At 41.5% G+C, this 16554-nt stretch overlaps 1 protein-coding gene across 3 annotated transcripts in view; it reads left to right on the top strand.

The window, feature by feature from the left end:
- LOC121284417 (probable ribonuclease ZC3H12C) overlaps window positions 1-15381 on the top strand; it is a 75227-nt gene extending 59846 nt beyond the window's left edge. For all 3 annotated transcript variants that reach the window (XM_041199864.1, XM_041199865.1, XM_041199866.1), the window contains 3 exons: window positions 8209-8443; window positions 8627-8733; window positions 10348-15381. In XM_041199864.1, coding sequence (XP_041055798.1) covers window positions 8209-8443; window positions 8627-8733; window positions 10348-11726 — 1721 coding nt within the window. In that variant the 3' untranslated portion in view covers window positions 11727-15381. The remainder of the gene's footprint in view (window positions 1-8208; window positions 8444-8626; window positions 8734-10347) is intronic.
- Window positions 15382-16554: the final 1173 nt, after the last annotated feature.

The following is a 16554-nucleotide window of genomic DNA, read 5'->3' as shown; positions in this document are numbered from 1 at the left end:
TTGATAGAGATATTCAAGATCTTGAGGGGACCGGACAGGGTAAATAGTGAGAAAGTGTAAACAAAAACAGAATTACCTGGAAAAACTCAGCAGGTCTGGCAGCATCGGCGGAGAAGAAAAGAGTTGATGTTTCGAGTCCTCATGACCCTTCAACAGAACTAGGTGAATCCAAGGAGAGGGGTGAAATATAAGCTGGTTTAAGGTGGGGGGAGGTGGGGGTGTTGGGTGGAGGGAGAGAAGTGGAGGGGGGTGGTGTGGTTGTAGGGACAAGCAAGCAGTGATAGCAGATAATCAAAAGATGTCACAGACAAAAGAACACAGAGGTGTTGAAGTTGGTGATATTATCTAAACGAATGTGCTAATTAAGAATGGATGGTAGGGCACTCAAGGTACAGCTCTAGTGGGGTTGGGGTGGAAAGGCTAGCAGGGCATAAAAGATTTAAAAATAATGGAAATAGGTGGGAAAAGAAAAATCTGTATAAATTATTGGAAAAAACAAAAGTAAGGGGGAAGAAACGGCAAGGGGGTGGAGAGTTCAAGATCTAAAGTTGGTGAATTCAATATTCAGTCCAGAAGGCTGTAAAGTGCCTAGTCAGAAGATGAGGTGCTATTCCTCCAGTTTGCGTTGGGCTTCACTGGAACAAGGCAGCAAGCCAAGGACAGACAATGTGGGCAAGAGAGCAGGGTGGAGTGTTAAAATGGCAAGCGACAGGGAGGTTTGGGTCATTCTTGCGGACAGACCACAGGTGTTCTGCAAAGCAGAAATGTAAACCCAGTTTACATTTGGTCTCTCCAATGTAGAGGAGACTTCATTGGGAGCAACAATGCAGTAGACTAAGTTGGGGGAAATGCAAGTGAAATGCTGCTTCACTTGAAAGGAGTGTTTGGGCCCTTGGACGATGAGGAGAGAGGAAGTGAAGGGGCAGGTGTTGCATCTTTTGCGTAGGCATGGGGAGGTGCCATAGGTGGGGGTTGAGGAGTAGGGAGTGATGGAGGACTGGACCAGGGTGTCCCGGAGCGAACGATCCCTACGGAATGCCGCCGGCTGGGTGAAGGGAAGATGTGTTTGTTGGTGGCATCATGCTGGAGTTGGCGGAAATGGCGGAGGATGATCCTTTGAATGAGGAGGCTGGTGGGGTGCTAAGTGAGGACAAGGGGGACCCTATCATGTTTCTGGGAGGGAGGAGAAGGCGTGAGGGCGGATGCGCGGGAGATGGGCCGGACACGGTTGAGGGCCCTGTCAACGACCATGGGTGGAAAACCTCAGTTAAGGAAGAAGGAGGACATGTCAGAGGAACTGTTTTTGATGGTAGCATCATCAGAACAGATGTGATGGAGGCGAAGGAGCTGAGAGAATGGGATGGAGTCCTTACAGGAAGCGGGGTGTGAGGAGCTGTAGTCGAGGTAGCTGTGGGAGTCGATAGGCTTGTAATGGATGTTGGTGGACAGTCTATCACCAGAGATTGAGACAGAGAGGTCAAGGAAGGGAAGGGAAGTGTCAGAGATGGACCACGTGAAAATGATGGAGGGGTGGAGATTGGAAGCAAAATTAATAAATTTTTTCAAGTCCCGACGAGAGCATGAAGCAGCACCGAAGTAATCATCGATGTATCGGAGAAAGAGTTGTGGAAGGGGGCCAGAGTAGGACTGGAACAAGGGATGTTCCACATACCCCATAAAGAGACAGGCATAGCCGGGGCCCATGCGGGTACCCATAGCCACACCTTTTATTTGGAGGAAGTGAGAGGAGTAGAAGGAGAAATTGTTCAGTGTGAGAACAAGTTCAGCCAGACGGAGGAGAGTAGTGGTGGATGGGGATTGTTCGGGCCTCTGTTCGAGGAAGAAGCTAAGGGCCCTCAGACCATCCTGGTGGGGGATGGAGGTGTAGAGGGATTGGACGTCCATGGTGAAGAGGAAGCGGTTGCGGCCAGGGAACTGGAAATTGTTGATGTGACGTAAGGTGTCAGAGGAATCACGGATGTAGGTGGGAAGGGACTGGACAAGGGGAGAGAGAAGGGAGTCAAGATAACAAGAAATGAGTTCCGTGGGGCAGGAGAAAGTTGACACGATCGGTCTACCGGGCCAGTTCTGTTTGTGGATTTTGGGTAGGAGGTAGAAGCGGACCGTCCGAGGTTGGGCGACTATCCGGTTGGAAGCTGTGGGAGGAAGATCTCCAGAGGAGATGAGGTCAATGACAGTACTGTAAACAATGGCTTGATGTTCAGTGGTGGGGTCATGGTCCAGGGAGAGGTAGGAGGAAGTGTCTGCGAGTTGACGCTCAGCCTCCGCGAGGTAGAGGTCAGTGCGCCAGACAACAACAGCACCACCCTTGCCAGCGGGTTTGATGACAATCTTATGGTTGGACCTGAGAGAACGGAGTGCAGTAAGTTCAGAGAGAGACAGATGAGAATGGGTGAGAGGAGCAGAAAAATTGAGACGATTAATGTCGTGCCGACAGTTCTCAATGAAAAGATCAAGAGAAGGTAAGAATCCAGATGGAGGGGTCCAGGTGGAGGGAGAATATTGGAGGTGGGTAAAAGGATCCGTTGAATGGGGAGAGGACTCCTGCCCAAAGAAGTGAGCCCGGAGACGAAGACGTCAGAAGAAGAGTTCAGCATCGTGCCGAGCCCGAAGTTCATTGAGATGAGGGCGTAAAGGTATGAAACTAAGTCCTTTGCTGAGCACTGAACGTTCAGCGTCGGAGAGGGGAAGGTCAGGGGGTATAGTGAATACACAGCTGGGGCTGGGATTGGAAGATGGGGTGGAGGGTCCTGGATGGGTGTTGGTGTCGATGAGTTGTTGGAGCTTGCGTTCCTTAGCACTTGAGAGAAAGAGAAAAAGTTTCTCTTTGAGGCGTTGGATGAGACGAAGAATGAAATGAAACTGGGGGCACGCGCAGCTTTGAAAAAGGGTGCGGCGGTGTTGCTGGAGGGAGAGGTCAGGTGTGTTCATATGGCGGCGCATGGCACTGAGTGTGGATCTCAGAACGTGACAGGAACAGCAGTCCGAGAAACGTTTTATGTCCCGGAGATACCTGTAATCCTGGGTGGGTTCGAAACAAGAGGGATGAAATTTCAGTTGAAATCCATGTGGGGTAAGTCGCAGACGGAGACAGTCACTGAGAAAGGAGATATGGCTGTGAAAGCGGGTTTTAGTAAACACCTTGTCAAACACCAGGAGAGAAATGGAAAGCAATGAAGGTGAACAAGGCAACAGAGAGATACGGAAATCTTGTCGCAGAGAGGAACAAAACTTCTTCAAGGAAGGCATTTCTTGAAGAGGAGTGGCAGTCAATTAAACAAAGAGATAAAAACAAAAACTGCGGATGCTGGAAATCCAAAACAAAAACAGAATTACCTGGAAAAACTCAGCAGGTCTGGCGGCATTGGCGGAGAAGAAAAGAGTCGACGTTTTGAGTCCTCATGACCCTTCAACAGAACTAGGTGAATCCAAGGAGAGGGGTGAAATATAAGCTGGTTTGAGGTGGGGGTGTTGGGTGGAGGGAGAGAAGTGGAGGGGGGTGGTGTGGTTGTAGGGACAAGCAAGCAGTGATAGGCGCAGATAATCAAAAGGTGTCACAAACAAAAGAACACAGAGGTGTTGAAGGTAGTGATATTATCTAAACGAATGTTCTAATTAAGAATGGATGGTAGGGCACTCAAGGTACAGCTCTAGTGGGGGTGGAATGGAAAGGCTAGCAGGGCATAAAAGATTTAAAAATAATGGAAATAGGTGGGAAAAGAAAAATCTATATAAATTATTGGAAAAAACAAAAGGAAGGGGAAAGAAACGGAAAGGGGGTGGAGAGTTCAAGATCTAAAGTTGTTGAATTCAATATTCAGTCCGGAAGGCTGTAAAGTGCCTAGTCGGAAGATGAGGTGCTGTTCCTCCAGTTTGCGTTGGGCTTCAATGGAACAATGCAGCAAGCCAAGGACAGACAATGTGGGCAAGAGAGCAGGGTGGAGTGTTAAAATGGCAAGTGACAGGGAGGTTTGGGTCATTCTTGCGGACAGACCACAGGTGTTCTGCAAAGCGGTCACCCAGTGAGAAACTGTTCCCATTCAAGAGCATCGAACTAGAGGGCACAGATTCAAAATAATTTTGCAAAAGGAGTAGTAATGATTTGAGGAAAATGTTTTCACCTTGGTGGTTAGAGTCCGGAATGAGCATCTTTAGAGGGTGTTGGAGGCAGGTTCGATTGAGGTATTCAAAAGGAAATTGGATTGCCATCTGAAAAATACTGTCCAAGGTTACAGGGATAAGGCAGGGGAGTGGGACTAGGTAGAATGCTCTTTCAAGAATGGCCGAATGGTCTCCCGAACTGTAAAGATTCCATGACTCTCTCTCACACACATGTAAACCGGCTTTGGGGGCCACAACCTGGCCCTCAGTCCGCTGGTTGGATGAGCCTGTTCAGAGCGCACGACTATAACTGCCTGCAGCCCAATTTTCTTTCCATGCCTTTGTTCCTAACAAAACAGGTATGTACATCCTATTGTCATGTCAGGCTGTTGTCCCATTCAGAGCAATTCCTTGGATTCAGGGCCTGTAAATTTGCCTGCACCCAGAGTTCTGAAGAAGTCATATTAGACTCAAAGTCTGTTTCTCTCTCCACAGATGCTACCAGAGCTTCTGAGTTTTTCCAGCATTTCCTCTTTTCAAAATGAAATGTGGCTTATAAATCTTTTCTTTACGAACCTAGGAAATGAGAGCAGGAGTATGCTGATCTTTTTATGACTCCACTTTCCCAAAATGTCCCCATATCCCTTAATTCCCTTGGTATCAAAAAATCCATTAATCTCTGTCTTGATGTTGACCATGGTCCAGTTGGTAGCTCTCTCGCCTTTATATCAAAAGGTTCCAGGTTCAAGACTCAGTTCAGGGCTTGAGCACAAAAATCAAGGCTGAATACCTATATGGTACTTGAGGGAGTTGTCGGCAGCGGTCCCTCGGAATTAAGGATGACGTGCGTCAGGCTTGGTGAGACTTCAGATGACTGTGGGGCCCAATTCTGGATCCATGTGTTCCTCCAAGTCAGGGCATATCGTTGCGCAGGCGAGTGGAAATCGCAGCCCTGGATTAGCTTCCTTCTCCTTCTGGCCCCGCTGTTCTTCTCACTGTCGAGTTGCTGAGCCTCGAAATGGCTTGCGCCTTGATGGACTACGTGGTGCCATGCCAAGTAATTTCCTCCCAGCCAGTGGTGTTAATGCCTCTGTGCTTTAGGGCAACCTTGAGCGTATTCTTATACCTTTTTCATTTGGCCACATCTGACGCAATGGCCTCTCCATTGGAGTTGGTTCTGCAGGAGCAGGGCTTCAATGTTGCTAAATGCAGCTTCATGGAGGATGCTCGCATTAATCTGGCGGTCCTCCCATTTGATCCTCAGGCTGATGGAAGTTCTCAAGGATTTTAATATGGCATCGGTAGACAATCCACATTTGGCTGCAATAGAGGAGGGGGTCAACACCATGGCCTTATAAACCAGAACCTTTGTTGACTTGCAAAGGTCCCTGTTGTCAAAAACACATTGATGCAGGTTGAAGAAGGCAACGTTGGCACAGTTGACTCAGTGTTGGACTTGCTCATCGATGGTAGTCCCTTGGGACAGGTGGCTGCCGAGATAAGGGAAGTGCTGCACATACTCCAGAGCCACCCTATCTACCTGAATGGCACGGGGGATGCTCGTCTGGTCTGGGGAAGGCTGGTGAAGGACCTTCATCTTGGCGATATTTAAGGACAGGCCAAGCCTCTTATATGAGGTATTGAAAGAGGTCAAGCATCCTTTGCATGTCCTGTACAGAGTGAGCCATTATGCAGCAGCCATCTGCAAACTGAAGGTCGTGGATGTCCATGGTGATGAGTTTTGTTTTTGCCCAGAAGTGACCAAGGTTGAAGAGCTTCCCATCCAGACAATACTGAATGCTGACACCAGGTGGTAGGTCATCTTAGATGAGGTGGACGATGACGGTCAGGTGAACAAGGTGGGGATGATCTCACCACCTTATTTGACCCTGGTCCAGTTGTGATGCACTGTTGGAGGGGCTGTCTTTTGGATGAGACTTCAAGCAGAGGCCCCATTTGCTGGGTGTACCTTGGTGTCCTGGCCAATATTTATCCCTCAATCGGTGTCACAAAGCAGATTATCTGGTGATTAGCACGTTGATTTTTGTGGCAGTTTGCTGTGCGCAAATTGGCTGCCGCTTCTACATTACAATAGTGACTACTCTTCAGGAAAACACTTCATTGACTGTAAAGTGCTTTGAGACATCTCGTGGTCATGAAAAGCACTATGTAAATGCAAGTTTTCTTTCTGTATTGTTACGATCCATTTCGGGACCAATAACCTTTTGTTTAAAATAGACAAAGTTTGAAATCCCAGTTACCCACAAGGAGAATAAAGCCACAAACTTACATGGTTTTAAACATACAAAATAAACTTTTCTATTCAAAGTCAGTAAAGTAAAACAATTTACAATATCTATCATATTCTAACATTCAGAATTAACATGAGCTAAATATGAATTAACAGGCAAAATGCGGTCAAACGCACCACAGTGCATATTAAATGGCAGGAGCAACCAAGTCCAATCCCACAGATTTCTCAGCAACCTCCTTAGACATCAGTGACCACTGAGAGTCTCAAATTCTCATTATAATTCTGTCTCTTTCACGAGGGATTTCAACTTCTTACTTTCGAAAATCTAGACTCTGAATTCCCTTAAGAGCCGATCCGACTCAAACTGCCTCAATGATGGCTCACCTCCTGATGGTTTAGTCTCCTCCTGAGACCATGTTCCACAGGATTCACAAAGCTGTGCGCCCACCTGTAATTGCCGGCACACTTCCAACTCTTGCAGTAAGAGCTCTTTATGACAAAGGGATTGGAGTGTAATAGTAAAGGCTAATCTAATATTTGCTTCCCTAATTTCTTGCCATATCTACCTGTTAACTTACTGTGATTCATGTACAATGACGTCCAAGTTCATCGGAATACCAATATTTTCCAGTCTCTGTTTTAAAAAGTTATGCTTTTCTATTTTTCCTCCTATGTGGATAACTTTACACTTCCCTACATTATATTTCATCTGCCATGTTTTTTCCACTCACTTGTCGAAATCCTTTTACTGCCTCTTTGAATCTCCTCAGCTCATTTTCCCATCTAGCTTTCTATTATCCATGAACTTGAACACTTATCACTCAGTTCCTTCATCTAAGTTATTGATATAGATTGTAGCTGAGGCCCAAAGGCTGATCCTTGCAGTACTGCATTAGTTACAATCAGCCAACCACAAAAATGACACCTTTTATTCCTTCTGTTTTCTGGTACTTAACCAATCCTCAATCCATGCTAATATAGTATCCCCAATTTCATGAGCTCTAATTTTGTACAATAACCTTTTGTGTGGTATCTAATCAATTTTTTTTCAAAAATCCAAATATACTGCATCCACCTCTTTTCCCCCCATCTACCCTACTAGTTTCAGCCATAAAGACCTCTAATAGATTTGCAAGCACCTTCTCGTTCATAAATAAATGTTGACTCCACCTAACCATATATTTCAAGTGCCCAGTTGCCATGTCCCCAACAATAGATTCTAACACTTTTCCTACTACTGATGTCAGGCTAAGTTGGCTTATAGTTTTGTTTTCTCCCTCCTTTCTTGAATAGCAGGATTATTACTACCTTCTCAAGGGCAACTAGGGATGGGCAACAAAAATGCTGGCCTAGTCAGCGACACTCACGTCCTGTGAAAACCTAATAATAAAATATGTTTGCTACCTTCCCAATCCCTGGCAACTAATCCAAGGAATTCTGGAAGATCAAAACCAATGCATCCATTATCTCTGTCGCCTCTCCATTCAATATTGTCTGTAACTTCCTTTTTTGCCATGATTGAAACACTTTTCCCAAAAGAGTTTTTATTCTTTTAAGGGTAAGTAATTTTGACTTAATTTCCTGTCTCTTTTCCTTTCCCCTGCAAAATAATTACTGGTTCATACTTATACCTGAGCAGACGTCAAAGTGATTTTAATAACTCAAATGAATATTGGTTTAAGTTTTCTACTATAAACCTGGGAAACTAAAGGATGTCAAAAGTTCATGGCTATCAAAATCGTAAATTATGCCTTGAAGCTAGAAATTGTACTTCAGAAATCCAAGTAGCAATGTAGCAATTTACTAAATGCAAAACAAATTTATTTTCACAGATCAAGAAATCCTGCGCAAGTTGGAAAAGGATAAAATCCTAGTGTTCACACCATCCCGGCGCGTGCAAGGGCGAAGAGTGGTTTGCTATGATGATCGCTTCATCGTGAAATTGGCTTATGAATCAGATGGCATCATTGTGTCAAATGATAACTACAGAGATTTGCAGAATGAAAAGCCGGAATGGAAAAAATTCATAGATGAAAGATTACTTATGTATTCTTTTGTTAACGACAAGTGAGTAATCAGACTTTCTTTTGTTAACGATAAGTGAGTAATCAGACTTTGTTTTACAGTCAAATTCAATCTAGAAGTTATTATATTAGTGGTCATCCAAATCATTACTAAGTGCCTGGTAATAAAGTAATATCACTTGATTGTGTTGTGTATATCATACTCATGTATTTTGTTTAATTTCAGATTCATGCCACCTGATGATCCTCTGGGTCGCCATGGGCCTAGCTTGGATAACTTTCTGAGGAAACGGCCTGTCGTACCAGAACATAAGAAGCAGCCGTGTCCATATGGTAACTGATATTCAAATATGATAACTTTTTATGCTACTTTTGAATTTCAGTTGCACTAAGACATTTGAGTAGTATTCTCCAAAGTCGAGGCGACACCACCACTTTCATGTGAAGAGCCTTGGCTGTAAGGAAAACTAAATCTTTTTACGTAAGGTGTAAGCACTACCACCAATCACTGAAGCACGGGATATTTATCAGTTCAATCTTGCCTTTATGCTCATCTGAAATACAACATACAGTATACGTGCATGCTGTCATAACATTTCACATAGCTCACAAGTGAAAAAAATAAATTGCAGCCAAATTGCAGTTTAGACTTCTCTATATGTATCCCACATGAGGTGGAATTTAACTCAGGTGATGGGGATCTCACCCACTGGCTAGAGAGCAGGTTAGAATCCCATGTCACCTTTGGGGAAGGTCCACGGGGTTAATTGCCCATTAGGCAGTTAACTGACCAACAGCGGGCCTTCCCCAGGATTTAGGACCTCAGGAGCGGAAGTCCTGCTGAGAACTGCCAGCCACCACAAGCCAGCAGCTCTCTGTTGGTTGCCAGCAGTGGCAGCTGCTGGCTGTGTACCCATCGGAGGCCTAGGATCACTGAAGGACTAGGCCACAGGTGAGTGAGCTCAGAACAAATGTCACGGGAGGGGGTCCCTGGCTTGAGGGCCAGTTGGAAAAAAAGGGCAAAGTGGGTGGCTGTCAGTGCTGCCCAACACCCCCCCCCCCCCACCGCATTCCCAATGTCAAGCCCATTGATCAGACTGAGCACCTTTGAAGGAGACCCTTCCCCCTGGAGGCCCAGATTTGCCTTTTGGGTTACCCACATGGCAACTTCCCCCTCCCATAAATACCAGTGGCAGCGGGATGAGGTCCTTAAGTAGCTATTAATTGCTATGTAAGTACAAACCTGCCTGTCTTTTCAGGAGGGTCACTGTATGGTGATCGGGAATGAAAATCCAGGCCAGCATTTCCAATGATGTTTCCTCCTTTGGTGAGGGATACTGATGCCATTTACAGCAGCCCTACCACTTCCAGAAAGTGATCAGCTGACTCAGCACTCATGTTTGTTTTTTGCTGAAACACAGTATATTTATCACTGTAGAGAAATGACTTGAATGTACACCGGACACCAAATTTTCCAGTACTGAACTGTAGAATAATTAATACCTGTAGCAATGATGCCTGTTTCAATTTTGGTAATGTGTCCTTCTACACTCATGACATGGATTGCTTTGCTAATTAGGGTCTGCCCTGATGAATGCTGTCAAAAAGATTTGATAAAACCAAAATAGGCAATAAATTGAACCCTGTGGAGGAGCAATTAACCAGATGTTAATTTAATCCTCAATCAAATAACTGGCACAAACTGATGCTTCACTGTCATGTTGTCACATAATTAAGTTTTAGTTGACCTGACTTATTTGTAATTGATTAACCACCAAGTACATCCAATTTTTCTTTGGTTGCACCTGTAGTAAGTTCCTTTTATACAAGTATGGTATTTTGTAATATGTTTATTGAATAGCATTTTTTTTAATATTTGGATTTGAATAACTATATGGCACATTTGTTCAACAGTATTCATTTAAAACTCACTTATGTTTTCAACAGGAAAAAAGTGCACTTATGGACACAAATGTAAGTACTACCATCCAGAACGAGGCACACAACCTCAACGTTCTGTGGCTGATGAACTCCGTGCTAGTGCAAAGAATTCAATAATGAAAACCACTAATGAAGGAGCCTTGGTGAAGAGCAACAGTGTTCCAACTAATACCAAAACTGAGGGTATGTTTGATGTCAAATGTACAGGTCCTAAAAGGCAGTCTGACCCAAGTATACAAACACCTCTTTATAATGAGGTTGAAGAGAAACTCAGCAACAAAACCAGATTGGAAACTAGGTCTGTGCCCTCACTTATTGGTGCATCAAATCCTTCAGCTGCAAAAGTCCAAGGTAGTGCAGTATCAGGTTCTGGAATGCACCTTTTGACACAAGAACAAGGGGTGCCAGCACAGTACTCCCCGATTCTGGTGAATAATAGCCGTGGAACACACAAATCCTATAACCAGCATCCAAAATGTGATTCTCCTGTTGATGGAGGATATTATTCCATGATGAATCCATATCATAACCTTGGTGTATCTGGTACACACAGCCCTGACCAGTTTTCTGTAGATAAAGAATATGGACTAAACCATGTAGGATCTGATTGTAGCAGCGAAGGTAGTATTAGCTGTGGTAGCAGTGATTCATATATTGGGTATAATGAACGAGCCTATCTAAGTTCCCCAGTTACTGTGCTTGAGGAAAACCTTAAATGTCACCAGTATCACAATCGACATCAGCCCTTTCTTCATGGTTATCATGATACTCTAACAAGAGTACAAAGTTATGGTCAAGAAGAGCAAAAGCCATTGCATAAAACTTCAGTATCTTGTATGGCATCACATTTGCAGCACCCAGTAATTGGAGCCCGCTCTAGTTGTCCTGGTGAATATCGCCCTGTACCTCACAATGCCCAGCATCCACAGAGCATGCACATGGGAAGAGCACTAGGAACTACAAGGATAGAAAGCTTTTCAGACTCGCGTTTATATGAAAACCTACCAGTGAGGCAAAGAAAACCTTATATAGGTCAAGAAACATTTGCCAATTGGAACAGGCTTGGCTATGGTATGGATAGTTATGGTTACGCACAAGGGTATTCGTTACCGAACAATCCAACTCAGCCATGTTATGATCAGTTTACATTCCAAAGCCTACCTGAAAAAAGGGAGCAGACCTGGAGGATGCCATGGAGCGGGCTACCTCCTGAGCCTCCAAATTCACAAAGATTACAGGATGCCCGTGACAAGATCTTCATAAATCTGTGCAACATATTTCCTGCTGACCTTGTGCAGATGGTGATGAAAAGGAATCCTCATATAATTGATGCCCAGCAACTTGCTGCAGCTATTCTAGCAGAAAAGTCAAAACTGGGTTATTGACTTGAAATGCATCATCTTGGTGTTCTTATTTCTCAGCCCAAATGCTGAGGTAGCTTGCATTTGAGATTCTTCAGACAAGGAGATAAAATAGAGTATACAGTGTAAAGAAGTACCCTCTGCAAAAGGGATTTTTTGTGTGTTTCTATCAATAACTTTTAGAATTGTGTTATTTAAGGCTGCAGTTTGCTATAGGAAACATAAAATGTATATGCTAAAGCACCTTTTTAAAATTTAAATACTGGTGATATGATCTACTGTCTCCATGATATATTGCAGCTTTAACCTGAAGATTATAAGCAGGAAGTCTGACGTTTTTCTCAAAACAATACATTTAGTGGCTTATGGCACTTTTCCTTTACATTTGAGAACATATTGGTGGTAAAGGTATGTAAATACAGATTTCAGCCTACCACTAATTGAATAGTATGATCCAAAATGCAGCTGACCTTTAACTAATGGCCATTACTAGCTGAGCAGAAGTGACAGTTATTATTTGAGAATATATATGGTACTGTGCTAAGTTTTGAGGTTGCAATAAAAAAACAACCTTTAAATTAATTTAGTTTAAGCATTTTAAAATATATTGTATACTGATTTTTAATAATGCACTCGGGCTATGCTATTATGAGCAGGCCTGATTTATCTTGCCACATTTTTTTTAAAAAGTAGAAACAAACAGATTGTTTAGTTTCAATGAGTTGTTTCTGGTATTTTTAATAGACTTTGCCAGCTGCAGTGTCATATTCATCCTACAAGGAATCTTTTTAGCTATTCATTCTGTTTAGCTGTTGAGTGCATTGCAGCCTTAAGCAAAGTTCTAAATGGCCAGAAATGACCTTTCATTGTTGATACAAATTGTATCTTTAAAATAAAATCTACAATACAGTTTTAAATTTATATTTAGTAATACTGTAAATACACAAACTTGTGTAAATGTGATTAGGGACCATTTGGGCAACATTTTACCAGATCCTTGAAATTAAGCATCAGTTTGCAGAATTTTTGCATTTTTGTTTTTCATTTGCTGGAAAACATCAAGTTTGGACACACTGCCTCCTGGGCAGCAAAATGCCTGTCTTTCTCTCTCTCTCTCTCTCTCTCTCTCAAGTATAACAAACAATTGTAAAAGCAGTTCATTTTTACTTTTCACTGGTTCTGTGTAAGTTACAACTTTGAGTTTTAGCACTGACTGACCAATCCACCAGTTGATCTTGTAATTTCTCTCTTCTCTTCATGGCTTGGCTGCAAGGTGGGATGCCATCCTGCAGAGGATTGTTAACTGAATTTTGAAATGTCTGTATAGCTGTTGTTGTTTTTACCCTCTGCAACAAGTGGATTAGCTGTTGGCTAAAGGTATGGTTGTAAACTGTGGAGAAATTGAACCCTGATTTCAACTTAAGGTGATAGGGTGAGCTTGATTTGAAGAAAATGAATCGTAAACAAAAATATTGAAAAAAATAAAATTGAAAACCTAACAAAACTCTACCATGATATTGGTGCTCCTTTAATAATATACACATGCATTTGAAAATGAAATGTAAGAAACTGGAGCAGGCCATTCATCCCCAAGAATCTATTCGAACATTCATTAAAATCATAGCTGATGTTCTATCTCAATTCCATCTTGCTGCATCATTCCCATATTTTTTTAATTTCCTTAACCAAAAATTAGTCGCTCTCCATCTTGAATATACTCAATGGTAACAGCATCCACAGCTCTCTGGGGTAGAGGATTCCAGAAGTCAACATTGAGTGAAGAAGTTTTCCTCATCTCAGTCCTAAATGCCCATCTCCTCATTTTGAGACTGTGGCCCCTAGTTCTGGACTTTCCAGCTGGGGAAAACATTCTCCCTGCGTTTACCCTGTTCAAGTCCCTTATGAATTTTAAATGGTTCAATGAGATCACCTCTCATTCTCCAAGGAATATGGGCCTAGACCACTCAATTTCCTCTAATAGGGCAATCCCCTCATCCCAAGAATTAGCAGTGAACCTTTGTGCTTCCTCTAAGGCAGTACTCCTGTGCAGTACTCCAGGTGTGATCTCACCAAGGCCTTATACAATTGCATAAGTCATCTTCGCTATTATATTCCAATCTCTTTGTAATAAAAGTGAACATATCATTTGCTTTCCTAATTGCTTGCAATACTTGCATATTAAGTTTTTATAATTTATGTATGTAGACATCCGGGTCCCTCTAAACACCAAACATTTCCCAATAAGGAAGCAAGATACTGCAAATGCTGGAAATTTGAAAAAAAAAGAACCTGAAACATTAACCCTGTTTCTCTTTCCACAGATGCAACCTGACCAACTGGGTACTTCTGGTGTTTCCTGTTTTTATACCAATATGTCCCAGTCTCTTGCCATTTCTCCTTTAACATGCATAACTTCAGACATCCGCACATATTTCATCTGCCATGTTCTTATCCACTGTTAACTTTTGCAACCTCTGTATCTTCCTCACAGCTTACATTCTCACCTAACTTTGTATCGTCAGCACACTTGAAAAAGCTAGTCAGTATTGTTACAGGTTGGATAGTTACAGCATATCCAACATTTTTTTTCCTCCTTTAAGCCATACAATTACAAACTCCAGATTTCAATCAATACTTTTTAGACTTGTCAATGCTATTCCGTTATTGGACAGCTGGCCATTTTTTTTCTTCAATTCCCCTTAAGGTGGAATGTGTGGATTCCATGCAGCATTCCATCTTGCAGCCTGAGAAAAAGCCAATGAATCTTGCATATTTGAATGGATGTTTCCATGTACTGTGTGTATATCATAACTAAATCAAGCAGGAAAAAAATAACAAATTTCAAGGAACATGGTAAAATGGTTCCTAAAACCATGTCCAAACACACCTAATAGAATAACCTTTTCACTACTTGCGTGACACTATGTGTCACACTAAGTAGACTTTGGGTATGAATGCTTTTTTAACAGGGCATTGTGCTTATAGCCATAACTGATACTCTGAACCATGTTCAGCACATATCCATAACAAATTGTTGTATACAATAATAGTAATCATTAGTGTTTCCTTCATTTACAGTACAATGTTATTGATTTTTGAATTGCACACATTCTACAGTACCATTATAAAGCTCTGTTTGTATTGGTACTATAAAATCTAGTAAGTCTGCTGAAAAGTTACAGATAGTTTTCATACATTTAAGTCAAGATTGGAATTTTGAAATGATATTCATGAATAATTAACTCCTTTTCCCCTTTCCCCCCACTCAGGTGCCATGTCTTCTGGTGCCAAATGGTTAATTTATCAAGTTGTTTTCAGATGCAACAGTACTTTAATTGTATCATTTTATATTCTACAATTTCAAAGTAATTAATCAATATTTTGAAACTTAATGATTTGTTTTTATTATAAATTCAACAGTAAAATATGAACAAATATTTTCAAACGTTTGTGATATCTGCTTTTTAGAATTAAGCATATTGGGGTTGTGAAGAGCTTCAATATAATGCAGCTGACATTAATGCACATGACTTTTGGTACAAGCAGCTAGAATATTATTTTCATGCACAGCCAGTATATTGTACTTCAGCTTTAACTCTACAATAATAGATCTGCTCATGGTAAATTATAGTTTTGAACTGTTTGTGTGAATATCCAGCCTCAAACTACTTTTATGATTACCTCAATATTTTAATATAAGACAGCATTGAGGTTAGTTATTCTATGAAATGTTTAACCTTTAGTCAGCATTTCTCTTGCATTTCAAAATATTATCCATAATTGCTTGACATTGGGTTTCAAAGATAATAAGAATTTCTTGCTCCAATTATTAAAATCTTTGTTATTGCTTGTAAGCAGAAACAGGAAATCCATATGAAACATGAAGCATGCTTGCTGGCAATTGATAAAATTCATGTGACAATTTATTGTACTTAAATCTACCAAAACTAACATCTTGTTCACTTTGTTACTTTATGATGAGTCACTGTGTCAACACTTTTTAAGGGGGAGGGAGGTATGCATATTAAAATTCCTAATACAAATTGACATTTTCCTTGGCACTTGCACTGGTGGTATCGTACAAGCATATTTATAACTTCTAATAATTATATGTGTATACATTTTAAATGGCATGGTAGATCATTGCACAATGTATGTAAAATGGGGTTAGATTAAAATAGTCAGGTAAATCTTTATCAGCCGCAGCTGATGATTTTGTAGTAAATTGATAGTGTAACTTTAAAAGGGGTTATATTAAAGATCTAAGGTGATTTATGCAATAATGAAACCAGTCTACATTTGTAAACCCTTTTTTATCTTAACTGTTTAACTATTGCTAAATGATTGTGGTTTTCTAAGGAATGTTTAAGTGTGATGTACACTCCATTGTTCACGTATTTATTGATCTTGCTTCTCAAGCATCTGCTTTTAAATATTTATCATCAGACCTAATTGTGTAGGATTGGGCTAAAAGCATGTAAATTGTCATTTTATGGGCACTGTCAAAACTTTAGCTCGAGCTATCACCTGATGGAAATTTCCTTTGTCTGTCTTAAGTTATTGTGATATTCTGATCCAGCTTTGTATATATAGTACTGCATCAGTTTTAGATGTCTGCATATATAGTATTTTCATTTATTTTAATGGGTGAACTTCTGAGCTTGGCATAAAGAGAAACTTTGTTTGAAGAAACAGTTTACTTCTATATTAGAAAGTTACAAGCAAGTTTCTGGGAAGTAAAAATAATGCCCAATTTATTAGTGCCTTGATTTCTGCAACTTCTGAAGTCTTACAGGTGTTTGCTTCCAAGGGAATTTTGCTATTCACTTATCCTTTCCTTCCATAGTATTTG

The sequence above is a fragment of the Carcharodon carcharias genome, chromosome 11, assembly GCF_017639515.1.
Source record: "Carcharodon carcharias isolate sCarCar2 chromosome 11, sCarCar2.pri, whole genome shotgun sequence".
Classification (NCBI taxonomy): Eukaryota; Metazoa; Chordata; class Chondrichthyes; order Lamniformes; family Lamnidae; genus Carcharodon; species Carcharodon carcharias.
Note: the sequence above shows the minus strand (reverse complement) of the source record. Positions and strands in the feature narration are given on the sequence as shown.